Source organism: Fukomys damarensis, unplaced genomic scaffold, assembly GCF_012274545.1.
Source record: "Fukomys damarensis isolate Sample0158 unplaced genomic scaffold, DMR_v1.0_HiC HiC_scaffold_37, whole genome shotgun sequence".
Taxonomy (NCBI): domain Eukaryota; kingdom Metazoa; phylum Chordata; class Mammalia; order Rodentia; family Bathyergidae; genus Fukomys; species Fukomys damarensis.
The window spans coordinates 13,652,279-13,670,504 of NW_022900949.1; the positions used below are offsets into that span (position 1 = coordinate 13,652,279).

The 18,226-nt window shown below is 34.7% G+C and overlaps 1 protein-coding gene across 1 annotated transcript; it reads right to left on the reverse strand.

Annotated features, from left to right (window-relative positions):
* Positions 1-5,728: 5,728 nt before the first annotated feature.
* On the reverse strand, positions 5,729-6,742 carry LOC104874852 (olfactory receptor 7G2). The gene has a single exon (XM_010642096.1). The coding sequence runs from the start codon at positions 6,740-6,742 to the stop codon at positions 5,729-5,731; it is 1,014 nt and encodes a 337-aa protein (XP_010640398.1).
* Between the last annotated feature and the right edge of the window lie 11,484 nt (positions 6,743-18,226).

An 18,226-nucleotide genomic window follows, 5' to 3' on the forward strand; every position in this document is an offset into this window, starting at 1 on the left:
GGGATTACATGCGTGCACCACCATGCTCAGTAAGAACTTTTTTTTTGTACTGGAGATCAGACTTAGGTCCTGGCTCCTATGAGCCAGGTGGCAGAACCATTAGTCTAAATCCCCGGCCCTCTTCTATCTCTTAAATTCTGTCCTCACATTCATTTATTCTGCTCTGAAAACTTTCAATCAAATTTTCAATTTCTTAAATGTCTGCTTTGATATGTTTTATGTTTTCCAATTCTTTCCTATGTTTGGTGTTCAAGGATTCCATAATTTTACTCAGCTCCTCTTTTTTTAATGCACCTACTCTAGACTTGTTAATCATCTGTTTCATTTTGGTCACTATCTCTCTTGTTATCTAAGAAATGTTTTCTGATTTCACATTTTCTAGATCCTCTTTTGCTAACTCCTATCTTACCAGTTCAGGAAATTCAGCTGGCTGGCTTTGGGATTTCTATCTCTTTGCCCTGGATTTGATTTTTGTGATCTTGAAATTTGGATTTGTATCTTCTTTTTGTGTCTTCTCATTTATATTTATTGTTATATTGTTATTTTATTTATTTATATTTATATTTATTGCATAATTCTTGGCTTGATACTTGTGTATTATTTATTGAAAGTATTTTATTGCCAATATTTAGCAATTTTAGTGAATGACTACTTTTCAAAAGTGGCTTCCATGTATAACTAGTGTTTGAGTTTTGGTTCTGTAAAGACCCTCAGGCAATCTCAGTCTCAGAATACCAGGAAGAAAAACTTACTAAAGCAATCATGGTACTTTGGCCAAAATACTACAATCAGCATCAACAGTAGCATCAAACACAGCTAAGAAAATGACAAAATGTGATAACTACTTGTTTGTCACCCTCCTACATGAACTTGTCTTGATGTAATATATCAAAATCTAGAACAATTCAGACATATTTATGAAGTAAATAAGCTCATTAGTATAGAAAATTTACCTTCCAGGAAGAAGACTTAGAAGGAGTTTGTTTTGGGGAGAAATGGAAAGGAAAAGGTTAGAAGTAGAGTGAGATGACACAGAAATATTATGTAAATTTTGAGACACTGGTGAAGACAGGAGGAAGAGAAGAAAGGAAGAATAAAATCAGGCTTAGAAGAAACTAATGGTAACAGGAGAATTGGAAATTGTATTCATGCTGTTATAAAAATAAGATCAAGAAAAAACAAAGCATGATGGAAAAAGAAAGAATTAAAGAAGAGGAAGAAAACAGAAAAAAGACAAAGAAAGAAAACAGAAAAGAAAAAATAGTCTTCTCCAATTTGTGTCTCTGCTGTCCTCAGTTGATATTCTGGGCAACTGTCTTCTAGTCTGAGTGTTATTACCAGTGAGCCAGCTGTAGTTCCCTGAGTTTCAGACTGGTTTCTAGTTATGAGGCCAGAATTGAGCTCTCTTAACTCCTGTGGGTTTGATCCCTGCCTGGTTCTGCTGCAAGTTTGAGCTGTCCCTCCCCCAGAGCAAGGCTGGGTTCCATTAGCAGGTGTTGATCTCAACCACTCATCAGCCACTGTAGTTGGCTTCATCTTTATTACAGTGGCTATCTGCACTCTTGCAGTGGGCTTCAGTTCTCAGCCACAAGGCTCAGAGAGGCCTTTTCTCTGCTGCTCAGAACTCTGCCACCTTTCTGAATTGAAAACATTAGTATTTCTTTTCTCTGCCAGCCTGTGGTTCTGGCCATTGCTCTTGTATTCAGCCACCTTTGCTTATGGTGCTCAGGCAGGCAGATCCAGTTGTTGAAGTATGGGGCAGGGACCAGGGTAGACCCTGACTGCTGAAGAATCTTTATTTACATTTCTTTCTACCAAGGACAAGATTAAATGCAAAATCCAATGAAGAATTAATGTTCTCAACCACTTAGTATGATGTTGACTGTTGTTTTTTTCCTATTATTCTTTAAGCAGAAATGTTATCACTTTATAATGTTAAAATCTCTATATTGAGAACATTACAATGCACTGTAATTTTGCTATTTGCATTCTTACATAATATATTTTTATATTTTGTAGTTTCTGTTATCAATATTTGCATGCTGTACATGATGTCTACACTCATGTTAGACAGTAACTATTTTAATATATCTTGAATGTTTTTATTCCCTCCTGCTTCTCCACTACTCTTTTTTTTTTTCTTTTGGTACTGGGATTGAACTCGGGTCCTTGTGCTTGCAAGGCAGGAGGCGGAACCACTGAGCTAAATCCCCAGCCCTGCTTCTCCACTACTCTTGCCCTTTTTCCCTCTGTCTCTAGATCATCTTCCCATATTATTATTATTATTATTGTTATATTATAATCAATTTATTATGTTAGTTCATGTTTGTGATCTATAATGATTACATTTATTGTGAAGAGTTGTTACACGTACATGAAACATCTTAAGTCGCCTCACATATCTCTTTCCCCATGTCCCATGCATGGTTACTTGATCACATTCCTATTTTTAATTTTTGTTGATGATTTCAGTTCAGCTGTATTAATTTTAACTGGCAGAGATTTTTATTATATTGTTACATCACAACTTCTGTCTTTATTTCCTATCTGACTAATGAGATTTTGTTACCATATGTCTGACACAGGTTATGTGATTAAAATGTACAATGTTTATAATATGCTGACACTCATCCTTAGTATTCTTACCTTTATACAATATATCTTGGTTCTTATTTATTCCCCATACCCTTGCCCTCCCATCAAATCCTCCTCCCCACTCTTTTTATAAACACTTTGTTTCCATTTTTCATTTTATCATATTTATTCCTTTCCTTTCTTTAATTTCCATACTGCATTCTTACAATGTAACAAAAATTTAATGAAAAATATATTGTTCTATTTTGTAAAAGAATACATTAAAATTCACCTTATTATATTAATCTCCCTCAAAATGATACCTCTAACTTCTAACAGAGTTGTGTCATCATTTTATTCTTTTTTGAAGCGCTTCTGGAAGCCCTGTTTTGTGCGTAGCTTTAAAGGTTGTGCTATTGAAAAATAATAAGTTCAATGCTGCTACTGAATGCCATCCAATGAAAATGCAGGCTGTGAAAACATGACACTGTATTCTCAACAATTATTCATTAGATATGACACCATGCAACTTCTGCCTCTTTCCCAAAGTAAAAATGATTATGAAAGGTAAACATTTTGAAATTATTCAGGATGTTAAGGCCATCCTGACAGTGTAAATGAATGTAAAGGCATTCATTGAAACAGACCTCCAGAATGGCTTCAGAAGTGGCATGAGTGACGTTATAAGTATGTTTAAAGTGCAGGTGAGCATTTTGATGGAGATTAATGGAAATGCGCCTTTTGCCTTAATATTTTGTACTTTAAAAGCATTCCCTATATTTTGGATCCATATTATATACAGATTGGTATATATAAAGTATGAAAATGGGGATGAATGGTAAAAAGACACTGGTCTTGCTTTTGAGAAAAGAAGTGCAGAGTAATATAATAGGTCCATTAAATATAGCTAAAAATTAAAAATGATAATATAGAACATTAATATTTGTTAATTTTTAAAGCCTGAATAATGACATTTTAAAATTATTATTACAATATTTATTGTGATGTTACAATTTTAAATATTCTGCAACTTTACAGCAGAAATATTGCTGGTGCAGCATGTACCTGCTGAGTATGCCCTGGGTCTACACTTCTTTTCCTTGGAGCCTCATTACCACTAAAAGTAGATGGCATTTGTAGGTGAAAGGAAATAAGGGAAAATAAAAACTATAAGAAAACAAGAAAAATGGAAACAAAGATTTTGTAAATAGGGCAGGGAGGAGGGGGTGAAGGGAAGGCAGGGGTATGGGGAAAAATAAGAACTAAGACCTGTCATGTAAAAGTACAAGATCCCAATGATGAATGTAACTGTACTGTATATTTAAAAAGTACCAATAAACTCAATGAGAAAAAAAAGTAGATGGCATCCAATCTTGCTGGGAGGACAGGTCACAGCCAGATAAGTTAAAAGGGGCCAACAACCTTTTTGACTCCTCTCGATCACAATGAAGGTGAAAGAAAATGACTGAAAATTTAATCATATTCATCTCGTGTGAAGATAATTTATGCTGAAGGTTGCTTCCAATAAATAAATAAAGGAGAAGTCTGACAGAATGAGACCTGCATTGAGTAATTTTACAAAGATGCAAAATAACACCTAGCAGTGAGGAAAGACAAGAACCATAGAGGCAACTTGATATTGGTCATCTGCATGTATTTTGCTCATGACTTTACTTGGAAAAAACTGCAGTACATTTCTACCTTATTTCTAAAATATATCCAAATGGATTTGGGTTACCTGACTGGTGTAAGTGTGGAAAGTAGCTTGTCATCTTCCCTGGATGTTGGTTATGCAGAGGATGTTTTCTCAGGAGTGCCTGTCCGCAGACACAGACAGCATTCCCTTGGCCAAAGAGGTAAACTCTGAGAGGATCCTCAGGTGTGGCTTCACAGCTGGGGAGGACTGCAAAGTGAGGCAGTCACATACAGCATCTTAGCACTTCCTATATCCCTGGAGACTCAATATCCAAAGCTCCTCATTAAAAAAAACAACACTATATTTTAATCAAGAACCCTGTGCATTATAATGTTTAAAGACTAAGGCTCTACACAAATAAAATTCAGGATGATCAAATCCAGTAACAGCAAAAACTATTTACTCACCCAATTCTTGCCAATAGTTTATCTTTATATACCGTTCATACATGATACACATGTGAGGGTGCTACTCTTCTGTATCTCAATTACAAATTTATTATACAGATAAAATCAATGATGTTTCCAAAACCTGATTCAGATTAGTTTTAATATACAGGTATACAAAATATACTTGTACAAATCATGTAAAACACAAACACTCATATGAATTTTGTAAAGTCATCTAGTGTTTCCTTACTATTCCTTACTACTACTGTGAGCCTTACTATTCATTCTGTATATTTAGTTCAACAGATTGTATTTCAGATCTTTACTCAATGCTGTAATACAGAAAGATATACAGGTTAATGTTTTCTAGTTTTACAACCACTTCCTTCAAATTCACTTAAATAGTACTGATTATATGTTACTGTACATGAGGGAATAATGGGATGAATTTTTGACTCCTGATTTTCTTATAGAATAATGATAAACTAAAAGACCTTTACGAATAGAGGCATGCTGGCTTACCATGACCTCACTTGATGTAATTAAACATCAACTACATTTAAAATGTAAGGACTGTAATACACCTTAGTATTTAAATTGAATCTTTATCTTCAATTAATATAATATTTTTATTATTGAGATTATTGGTAAATTTTAGGTATAGAGTACAGTTGCATTCATCATTGGGATCTTGTATCTTTACAATCTTTTAATGAAATATCAATATATTTAAGCTTCTTATTAACTCCAGCATAAATTTATTTTTACATTTATTGAACCTTTAGTATATTATTTGATATCCATATAAGACAAGATGACATTGTTATTTCACCCCCATTCTAATCTCACCCCCATCTAAACTCACTCCCATTTATTTCAACCACATGCCATAACACAGAAGTTATGAAATAACACCTGATTGCATAAAATTATTTTTTTCCTTAAAACTATTTTTCTTCATCACAGATCTAGAGACAAAAGCAGTCAGGCAACAAACCGAAAATAAAATAAACTTATTTTTTATGTAATCTGGTCATTTTGGAATGTGACAGTGAGAGAGTCATGCCTTCTATTTCATGAAGAATTCCGTCATTGAGAAATCCTTTGCCCCTGTAGGTCTAAAGCCTATGAAACAACACAGAAAAGAAAGCATTCTACCAATGAGTTTTCTCAGGGATACCTTTATTTCTCTGTTCCTCAGGCTGTAGATAAAGGGGTTCAGCATTTGAGGAACTACAGAATACATCACTGAAGCCACTGCAGTTTTCCTGCTTGAATCAGTAACTGCAGCACTGATGTACACCCCACATACTGTCCCATAGAACAAGGACACAACAGACAGGTGAGACCCACATGTGGAAAAGGCTTTATACTTTGCTCCTCGTGATGGCATTCCTAAAACAGAGGACACGATGCGGATATAAGAGAAAATGATTCCACCAAGAGTAATACCACCAACTATGCAAATTGAAACATAGATCAGGATGTTATCAATGACAGTATCAGAACAGGCGATCTTGATGACCTGAGCAAGTTCACAGAAAAAGTGGGGGATTTCCAGGTCTGTGCAGAAGGACAGCTGCAGTGCCCTCAGAGTATGGATCTGGCCATCCCCAATGCTAAACAACAAGGAAAGCAGAACAAGCAGGCCACAGAGGCGGGGACTCATGATGTCCATGTACCTCAGGGGATGACAAATGGCCACATAGCGGTCATAGGCCATCACTGCAAGGAGGAAATTTTCCAGGTATGCAAAAATTACAACAAGAGTAATCTGGGTGAAGCAGCTTGTGTAAGAGATACTCTGACTTTTTGTTTGGATGTTCACCAGCATCTTAGGGATTGTGGTGGAACTTATACAGATGTCAGTGAAGGACAGGTTGGAGAGGAAGAAGTACATGGGAGTGTGGAGGTGGGAGTCAAAGGTGACAGTGAGGATGATGAGCAGGTTTCCCAGGATGTTGGTCAGGTACATCAACAGGAACAGGCGGAAAATGAAGGACTGCACCTCTGGATCATCTGTCAATCCCAGCAGAAGGAAATCTGAGACAGCTGTTTGGTTTATGGGTTCCGTGTTCTCCATGGATCTGATGGAAATAATACAGTGAAAATAGTTTATATACAAGGAACAGATAGGTCTTCTGGAAGTATAGTAGTGATAAAAATTTTTGGTACTAATTACATTTTAATTGCCTGATGATGAGAACCAGGAAGCCATGTGTTATAATTCGCAAAGAACTGAATACCTCTAAATCTTGAAAATCATTGCTTTAGGAAATATTTTTCATTTATATTAGCCACATAGATACTCAAATCTTCATTGACATTCTCCCTGCTCATGTCTTGTCTCAAATCAACTCTAATTTCTATTGTCTTTATTTAACACCAACTCTGTTTTGCACTTCAGTAACAAAAATTGACACTGTAACAGAAAATAAGACACAAGTATTCCTTCAGACATATTCCATGCCACAGTACAAAAATCAAAGTAAACATGAACTCATCTAATTTATTTCTAGAGCAATGGTCTCCAGTGTTGGTATATTTCCAGTCACATTTAAGCCTTATCAAGCTATGAGTGTGACAGGTCAGCTATTGGCCCCATGTTATTACAGGGAAACATCATGGACACAAACCACACTGTCTATGTTTGGAAAAGACTGAAAGATCTGATGGTATGACCACTGATTTTAGTACCTTGAAAATGCTCTGCTCTTTCTTCTGAATAGGGTAGAATTAACATTTGTAAATGATCCAGAGGGTTTCATGGTTTACCTATACAATTATAAAGGTTTCTTCCTGAGTATAGGCACAGTTTTCTCCTTGATTTTTAGGTATGGGCATATATCAGGATGAGACATAATGATTGAGGAGCTGCAGTGTGAGAAAGCATATATCAGGATGGGACATAAGGATTGAGGAGCTGCAGAGTGAGACTTCCTCAGAATTTTCACAGCCCCTTTATACCAGAGGCTAGGAAAATCTTTCTAAATAGTCCTCACTGAATAAATTGAAGAGGATATAAAAAACTGATTTTTATAGGTTATATTCAAGCATTTCAAAATTTATGGTGTGAAATGTAGGCTCCCAACTTTTCAGACTGTGACTGCATTTTGAAAAGATCATCTGACAAGGTAACTCTCTTATAAAGAAGTCTTTAGGTTGAACCTTAATCTAGTATGACTGGGATCCTTACAAGGAAATTAGAGAATAGACACAAAGAGTAAGACTATGGGAAGATACTGACATGAGACCAACTGAGGAAAGAGAACTCAGGAGGACCCCATATCCTGATCTCTCTTTTTCTAGCCTCCAAAACTGTGAAAAAGTGAACTTCATTTATTATTTAACCCATTATGTGTGCATTGTTATAACACCTGCAGAAAACCTAGACACTGAGGCAAATTCTCCCCATGACCACCAAAACAATTAAGTAAATGACAGAATATTTTATGAGTCATCTTTTTTGAGTAGCCAAAGATTTATATTTATGTTCCCAAATAAAACAGTCTTTCCTGCTTTGAAGAAACAGCAGGTGTCTAGAAAGAGCTGGATGAATATTGGTAAAAATATAAATGAAGTCAGGCTTACAGGGACCTTTTCTCATCATCTTATACATGTATAGTTCCCATAGATCCTCCTGGGTGAAATTGTAGCAAAGTGTCTATGCTTCTGGTCACATGATTAACTAAGGAACTTTGGGTTGCATGGCTGCTCCACTGAGAATGATGTTGAGAAACTCACCTGGATGTGGAAGACAGATGATCTGTTCTCAGAAAGTGTAGAGGCATCTCCAGAGCCAGTGGATTTTTTATCAAGAAGGATCATCTCTGGGAGGACTAGCAGCTGTTGCTTCCTGACTTGGCAGAGCTTTTGAGTGAGGTTTTCACTGGCCGACTCCTACAGTCTCTGTACACCAGGTAGCTCATTACACAGGAAGTGTTATTACCATTCTGACCCAGGAGTGCATGTCCTTAAAGACCAACTCTACAGAGGGAGGAAATCAGGGTGCATGCTTTCCTGACCTCTGAGACAGTTGTAAACCATTTATTTCTCTTGATTGCTTCTTCTCACTTTCACTACACATATCATGGACACATAAAAGATTGAACTTCTCAAATACATTCCTGTCTTCCATTTTAGCTATATCTATTACATCATATCAAGAAGTCTACTTGAATTTTACATATGAAAAATGTAGCTTATATATATAGAGAGATAGATAGATAGAAAGAGAAATATTATTGTAAATATATTAGGAAGTTTTAGTAGACACTCAGTAAACTTCACTCATAAGTGTATTACTATTTCTTGAACTGTCATATTTTTTCTATATTTTGTACAGAATATTCTATTTTCATTGACATAGTAACTGCATTTTTTAAAAAGCTATCATTGCCTAAATATAATTACTTTAACTCTTTCTGAAAGATATCCAGAAGAAATAAAGGTACGTCTAACAAAATTTCTATTGTTAGTTTTCTAATGAATCCTGAAACTGATTTCCATAGTGGTTGTACAACATTAAATCTCCCTGAGTAATGTACAAGGACAAATTTTTCTACCCATAATTTCCTTAATATTTATTTGTTTTTTATTACTTCATGATAGTCATTCTTACTGAAGATATGTATCAACTCATTTTTATGACTGAAGATATTAAACATCTGGTCATGTATCAAGCATTTATGCTTCTTATTCTGAGAATTGCTTATTTGTTTCATTTGTGTAGTTTTAATGAAGACTTATTCAGGATGACTGTCATTGTTTATATTTAGTTATGCCTTTAAAATCCCTTGAAGTCACAGAGAGGTCTTAGACAGTTTTTATGGTTAGCTTTAAAAAAACAAATTTTTCTTTTTTATCTACTCTATTAATTTATCCTCTAGTTCTGACACTCTGTCCTGAAGCTGATCATTTTTGCTGTCCAGAATTTCAGGACCTTATTGTATGTTGGGATTTTGTTTGATATCTTCCATGTTCTCTAACTATTTAACAAAATTATCATTCATATGTTTATCATCTTATTTCCTTCACCCAAACTTTTGTGTCTAACTCAATCTCAGTGATCATTTTATAAGTAAAATTCTTCATCTGTTTGGTGAAATAATCTTTGAGCTTTGAACACCTTATGGGTCATTTCATTTGATTCTTCTTATATCTTGTCAAATATTTTAAGCAGTTTGTTTTATATTCCATCCACGTCAGTGCTCGTAAGATCAGCTTTTGGGAAGCTAAGAATTTTGGAGGATGTTGTTTCCTTGCATTCTCATTTACGTTTTACTGTATTAATGGTTGTGGATCAATTAGAATAAAAAAGCTCTGTTGCTAATATAAATATTTCATTAGTTAGCACATATTTTTCTGTTACATTATTTGTATTTATACACATCTTCAACATACACAGTATAATAGAATCACTCCCCGCCTTAATTGTGAGGAGAGAATCACTACTGATCACACCAGCATCTACAGAGCCATCTATATATCGATCATGTAATTTTGGCTTGTTTTAATTATTTCATCCATTCTTAAATAACCCAGAAAAATTATGCTATATCACATTTGGTAGACTAGAAGGTAAATGATTAGGGAAGAACAAAGAGGGACTTGATTAGAGGAAAATGATAAACATAGATTTAAAAAGTGATGTAAAAAAAAGGTCCAACTTTGTAGGTGTTTTTATATCTAGAGTGGAGGTCTAGTGGAGGGGAAACTTGAGATAATATTCCTTGATTAACTGAAATTCAGGCAGACAGCAAACATATCTTAAAAGAATTTGATAAGCATACACAAATGTTGAAGTCCTTAAATAGAAAGGATAACAGAAGAAGCAGTAAGCCAGAGTAGAATTCCAACTGAAGAAATAATGATTTAAATCTGACCACGTATGCTGAGAATAGGGACAAATCTGAGAATACATTCTTTTTATGGATTTTGGGCTTGCATTATTATTTGAATTAGAAACAAAGAAACACATTCAACTCCCACTCTTCTCATGTGGAAAAAAAGTATACTGAGAAAATTAAAATAGGTTATTACCAAGATGTAAGAGGGTCTTCTTTATATATTTTATCACCTGCAGTAATCACAAAAAGAATATTAAAATCTGTTCTGCCAATTTTAAAGAACAAATATCATGGCAAAACATCATGATGCATAAGCAGAGACCACAGTGTGTTGTATTTTTCTAATATTTTGCTTTTATTATAATTGCACTATACCCACACATTTTCACATCCAAAATAGGAATCTGACTTTCAAATATCATGAAATAAATAGAGAACCCTTAATTTATAACTAAAAAGCAACACTAAAATTTCTTAGAGAAGTGATGTGTATTTTGCCTGTAAAGTCCCTGAAATAGAAATGAGCAGAAATAACAGGGAGAAGTTACTGGACACACCCAGTCTCTAGGGTAAGAAAATCAACCATTCTGACCTCCTCACCTCTTAGAATCTTGGACTTTAAGGATATGTGCTCCAGCATCAGAAGTAGAATGAAATATCTGACCTAATGAGGCCCTTTTGGATATTGAATGTGAAAGGATAGAGATAGAGGAAGTTGGCCAGAGAAAATATCACAGAGCTTCCCTGCTCCAGTCTGCAACCATGCATCACCTTCTTCCTGGGAAGATCTTGCTTTCCCAGTGCTCCAATGACTAACAAGTCTGTCTGCTTCTGCTGATATTCAACCTTCAGTACTCAGGGAAGTTGTTCAATGTCATTCATCTTGAAGCAAAACATGAAATATGAAATCCCTTTTCAATGCTTTGGAAATGAATTTAGTTGCTGTATGTAATTTGGAGAAATAGGAGGCAAAGTCATACATAAGTTAATGAGAAGATAGTGTTTCATGCCTTTGCTATCAGTTTTCTCTACTTTGAAAAAATTTCATGAACAAGATGTGACAAAAGATGGTGTAAATTTTAAATTTTATTGGTAAACTTTTAATTACATTTTCAATTTCACTGACTGTAATGGGGGTATTTAAAATGTTTTTATCTTCTTTGTTCAACATTGGTAATTCAGAAGTATCTAGAAATATGTCCATTTCTATGTTTTCCATTTTGTTAGAGTAAAGGTTCTCAAAGTAGGTATTGATGATCCTCTGGATTTCTGTTGGATCTGTTGTGCCTTCATCTTTTCATCCCTAACTGCATGGATCAGAGCCTTTTCTTTGATTTTTTATAAGGTTATCTAAGGGTTTATCAATTTTATTTATTCTTTACAAAATCCAACTCTTTGGGCCAGGCATCGTGGCACCTGTGTGTAATCCCAGCATTCAGGAGGCTGAGGCACAAGGATCACTGTGAGTTCGAGAACAACCTGGGCTACATAGTGAGTTCCAGGTCAGTCTCAACTACATAGTGAGATCCTGTCTCAAAAAACAAACAAACAACAACAAAAAACCTCCTTGATTCATTTATTTTTTGTATTGTTTTCTTAGTTTCCATTACATTAAAATAATTCTACTAAAAGTCTCATTGCTATCATTCCCCACTTAGAATTTCCCCTCTCTTAAAATCTACTTATCCCATCATTACTGACTTTGTGAGGCACTTTCTGAGGTTCCTCTTTCATGAATGTCTTTATGAATTGTGATAAAATAATACTAATAATATTTATATCAGTGCTGTTCAAAAGAAAGATATTCTAATAAAAACATTTTCTTATTCTTCATCTACTTTATTAACCAGACCTGACAATGAGACATATTTGGATTTTCTTCAAAGTCAAAATGACTGTGAATGTAAGATCATCTCAGAACATCCATGCAGCCATGACAGCATAAATAAAGACATAGATGTGCGCTATACAAACTTCTTCAGAAAAATGGCAGGAACAGTAAGAGTATTTACATATGCAAGGATATATTGAGGTCAATTAATGGCTATGTATCATATTTCACAGAACTAGAAAAAAGAATCCAAAAATGCATTTGGAACCATAAGAGACCTAGAATAGCAAAAGCCATTCTAGGCAACAGACACATGGCAGTGGGTATAACAGTTCCCAATTTGAAACAATACTACAAAGCCACTGTGATAAAAATAACATGGTACTGGCTAAGAAGCAGACCTGAGGATCAGTGGAACAGATTGGAAGACAAAAAAACAACTCCAGATTCACTCAGCTATCTCGTCTTTGACAAAGGAGCTGACCATCCTCACTGGAAGAAAGATAGCTGCTTTAATAAATGGTTTTGGAAAAACTGGATCTCAACCAGCCAAAGATTAGAACTAGACCCTTATCTCTCACCATGCACTAAATTAAAATACAACTGGAGTAAAGATCTAAATATTAAAAATGAAACACTAAACTTGCTGCAAGATAAGTTAGGCAGAACTCTGGAAGACATTGGCATAGGAAAAGACTTTATGAACAAATCCTCAGTAGCACGGGAACTAGCAGATGCAATCAAAAACTGGGATGTCATCTTATTCAAAAGCTTCTGCACTGCAAAATAAACCATCTACAGAACTAAGAGACAACCTACAATGTGGGAAAAAATTTTACCAGCTGCTCCTCAGACAAAGGACTGTTATCTAGAATATATAAAGAACTCAAAACAATCAGCCCTCCCAATATAAAGACCCAACTAAAAAATGGGCATCTGAAATGAACAGGCATTTCTCAGACAAAGAAACAAAAGCAACAAGTAAATATATGAAAAAATGTTCCACACAAATGATCATTCGAAAGATGCAAATGAAAACAACACTGATATTCCACCACACCTCACAAAGAATGGCTGCTATCAAGAAATCAACCAATAACAAATGTTGGTGGCACTGTGAGGAGAAAGGAACCTTCTCCATTGTTGGTGGGAGTGCAGACTGGTGCAACCACTATGGAAATCAATATGGTGACACTTCAAAGAGCTGGGACTAGAGGTTCCATCTAACCCAGCCATAGCTCTGCTGTGTATCTTTCCAAAAGAATTAAAAGAATCATATCACAGTGACATATGTGCACCTATGTTTATAGCAGCACAGTTTGTAATAGCTAAAACATGGAAACAGCCCATTTGCCCATCAGTTGAAAAATGGATAAAATACTACTCAGCCATAAAGAATGAGAAAATAGAGTCATTCTTAGGAAAATTAATACATTTTGAGGATATACTCCTAAGTGAAATAAATAAGTCACACATATGTAAATACTGAATAGTTTCTCTGCTCTTTAAAACTATAATAGTACACAAGATCCTAATGAGATAATTAACAATGTGAAATAGGAATAAAAGGGCTAAGTGTTTAGGGAAAGTGGGAAGGGTAGGGGAAAGTGAATAAGGGAAAAGAAAAAAAATATGAGAAAATGCAAAATTGAAAATAAATTGTTTGCAAATAGTGAGCGGAGGAGGGAGTGAAGGGAGGGCAAGGACAAGGTAAAAAATGAGAACCAAAACCTGTCATGTAAAGGTACAAGATCCCAGTAATCAATGTAACTATACTGTATACCTAGAATGTACCAATAAATTCAATAAAAAGAAAAAATTTAAAGATTCACTGTACTTTTTTTCACCCATTTTCTCTCTTCATTGATATTCACCCAGCTGTCATTCCAGTGGTATCATTCTCTGCTCAAAACCAAATCCCATTTATGCAGAGTAGAAAGCAGCCTCCTCTAAAACTCGACTTTGAAAATAATTTGCCATTTCTTAAATTTATTATTCATTTATTTATTTACTAATGTGCTTTTTTTGTGGTGCCACTTAGGGGATTTTGTGAGTGGATTAGTTGTTAGGGATGCCATAAGTAGATGTCACACTAAGACTAACTTAACAACCCAAATTTAAATTATAACTGTTGTGAAGGCAAAACTCCAAAATGTTGGGTGTTCATAGAATGTTTTTTCCTAACATAGACCTACATTATAAATCTTTTACTATTTTTATAATTTGTTGTTTTTTCAACACTTCTAAAATATCTCATGAGAACCAAGACCTGTCATGTAAAAGTACAAGATCCCAGTAATGAATGTAACTGTACTGTATACCTAAAATGTACCAATAAACTGAATGAGGAAAAAAATAAAATAAAATAGATCATCAATTATTGGAAGATAAAATCCAAACAGCTTTTTCAGAATTTCCTCTCCTGTCATCCTGACAGATGACACAGCGCTGCAGCCTCCTCTTTAGCTAGTTCCTGGCCGTGTACCTGGTCACTATTCTGGGAAATTTTCACATCATCCTGGCTGTTGTCTCCAACTACCATCTCCACACCACGCTGTACTTCTTACTCCACAGCCAGTCCCTTAATGACATTGGTATGAGCACCACTGGTTCCAAACATGCTGGTGAGCATCCAAACAGAGAATTGGAGCATCAACTATTCAGGCTGCCCTGCTCACGTCTGTTTAATCTTGGTTTTTAGTGGTTTAGAGACCCCCTTGTAGAAGGTTTTAAGAGTGGATAACTTGTTAGGGATTCCATAAATAAATTGTATAGTAATACTGGAGTTTGAACAGAAAATTAAGCTGTCACTGTTGCTGAGGTAAAACTCCAAAGGGCTGGGTATCCATGGGATGGTTTTTCCTACCATAGTCCTATGTTATACAGCTTTTACTATTTTTATAATTTATCATACTGGAATAGAGTAGGGTTTACTCAGTTCTGATCTCATCTGGAGCTTGCTTTTGTCCATGTCACCAAAAATTGCTGCAAGTGTGCATATCACATATTACACTTTGATATGACGCCAGAGAAAGGAAGTCATGTGTACTAACCATAGGTGTATTGATGAGAAGACTTTCCGTAGGTCAACTAGAATACATCTCTGTACTACCTTAGATGTTGGTCCTTAATGTATGTCCTGATCCTATCCTACAGAGTTATGATTGTCATATTTAATAAACTTGAGGATGGTAAGCATTGCAAAAGGGGGAATTTCAGAAGAAAGACTTTTCTCCCATTACCTGGGTGGGCCTTAGTTAATTGTCTTATCAGACAAACAAAATCAGAGAAAATATCAAAAAGAAGGAAGTGTTATAAACATGCACATAAGAATTGGACTGATGCTTCTGGTATTGGATCATCAGTATTTGGGGTTTTACTCCATGTAAAATCATTATTTTCAGAGGACAATAATACATTTTATGAAGATTCTATATGTCCTTCTGCAATTTATTAAGTAAAATTTCTCCTACTTGACTTTGTTAAATTCAAACTAAATGAAGGAATTCCATATCTTTTTGTTACTTGTAACATTGTGTTCAGAATCAATGCAGTGATGGCATATAGAAGTTATTCATTTATTTCCAAAGGGCGTTATGTTTGGTATATATAACATTAAAACTAAAGAGCATTTCTGATATTGTTGAAATTGTGTTAGGTATTTTTCTGTTATTCAAAATAAATAAATATTGTTTGAATGACCTCCATATTTCCGGAAGTAAACAAAATGTAGGTTCATAATTGGGATGAACTGTTGGCTATAATAGTGTAACTTTTAATTTTGGGAGAGTTCCAAAAACATTTCCTAAGTGGGTAAAACAGTTTACCTTTCTGTTATGTATTTCTAATTTTCCATACCATCCAGAACATTTGCTTTTTCTCTAATAATGAGGGTATGATAGCATTTAATTAATAAAAATTTATGTTACTATAAAATAGCTGAGTCTTTTTTACATATTATGGGCCATTTATTTTCCTCTCTTGTCAATAAGAAAATAAATACACCAAAATGTAGTACTTCAATTAAACTGCTTGTCTGTTTCAAAAATTATTTGAAGTCAGTGTCCTGGTGCACGCCTGCAATCCCAGAAATTTGGGAGGCTCAGGAAGGAGGCTTACAAATCCTAACTTAACTTGAGCTGTATAGCAGCTTAGTGATACTCTGTGCAAAATTTTTTAAAAATTGAAAAGAGATGATAATGTAACTCAGTACAGAATTTCTGGGTTCAATGTCCACTATTGCAAAAATTAGTTCATATTACTTCTTTATGTAATTGTAATAAAAATTCTTTGTATTTTACATATTGCTAACATTTCTTGGGATCATGTCTTATTTTAATTTGCTTTATAATAATAGATGTCCCAAAGTGGTTAGCTTTGACATGGTTTGATTTGTCAGTGTTTCCTCCATTAGTCTGTAGTCAATAAGTCTTGATATTGAAAGAGATACTTCTCTTAGTAAAGGAGCTTTAGTCTTGACATTTGTGTTTGATGCTGAAACCACCTGAAGTTTATATTTGCCTTTGATATGAAAATATAAAGTCATTTTTATTTCTTTGCATTGTGTATTAAACTGCTCATTAATTCAATGTAAAGGCAACATAAGAGTTAAACATTCACTTATGCAAATGATGTCATTTCCACACTTCTGTTCTAAACATTAGGATCGTTGTGTCTATTCTTGCCCTTATGTCACAAGTCTTAATCACTAAAGCATAGCAATTGACTGAAATTAAGATTGTTTTACTTAAAAAAATTATATATATAAAAAAATTTGCAGTCCCAAAAGTGTCTTTTGCAGCAGGTTAACTTTTTTCATCATAGTGTTTTTTTCAAAACATAATGGTTTTTGTAGGTTGAACTCGTAAAGGAAATAATGCTTATATGAAGTCATATATGTTGATCCCATAATGGAAGTAGTGGCCTTGTAAGGACAAACAAGAGACACAAAAGTCTCCCCTCTCTGCCAAGGCAAATTATATCAAACAGCGGGCAATGTACAAACTGAAAACGGGAATATATGCAGGACTTCAATCTGTGGTATCTCAGTCTTGGATGTGGCAACATCTACAACTTATTAGATTTCAATCATCACTGTATTGGAGTTTCATATTAACATTTATTTTAAAATTTTAGAATTCAGGAATTATAGATTTCATGTCTTGTCATTTTGTACTGCAATAGCTCATTTAATATAAATATTCATTCAACTTATAATAAGATGACCTTGTAATCTCTTTCTTCATCATCATCAATCCGTTAACTGTTCTGGGCTTTTATTTTTTAGTACTGAGATGAGAACCTGGGTTTCTTTAGCACTAAGCCACATCCCCCAGCTCTCTTTGTGTCAGAGTACTCCTAAATTTCACAGGCTGGACTTGTAATTAAAATCTTCCTGCCTCAGCCTTCTAAGTACCTGGAATTACACAAGTATGCCCAGATCCATTAAATTTTTAAGTACCTAAACTTAGATTAAACATAGAAAGAAATTGACGAAATGAGAAATAAAATCACTTTTTCAATGTACTACAGAAGAGAAGCACAAATGTGAAAATACAGATAGTTTTCCAGGAATGACAAAACATTTCATGGTGAATGGGCAGGAGACAAAATGCCCCATGAGTTCATTTCTGTAAGCCTATGAGTTCTTTCTCTTTCAGAGCAATTAGGGCTCAAAGTGCAAAGAGATATATTGGTGATTTGAAGAGCTGAGCACTGCCTAGAACAGAGATGGACAACCTCTTATAGATGAGTTCCTAAACTAAATATCAAAACCGTCCTGTTTTTTTTTTTTTACAAAGTGAAAACAGTGAAATAAATGAGAATGCCAATACAACATACAGGAATCTTTGGGACACAATGAAAGCAGTTCTACGTGGAAAATTCA

Bases quoted from the DNA above. Each gene is read 5' to 3' on its own strand.
- LOC104874852 (XM_010642096.1), bottom strand. From the start codon at position 6,742: ATGGAGAACACGGAACCCATAAACCAAACAGCTGTCTCAGATTTCCTT.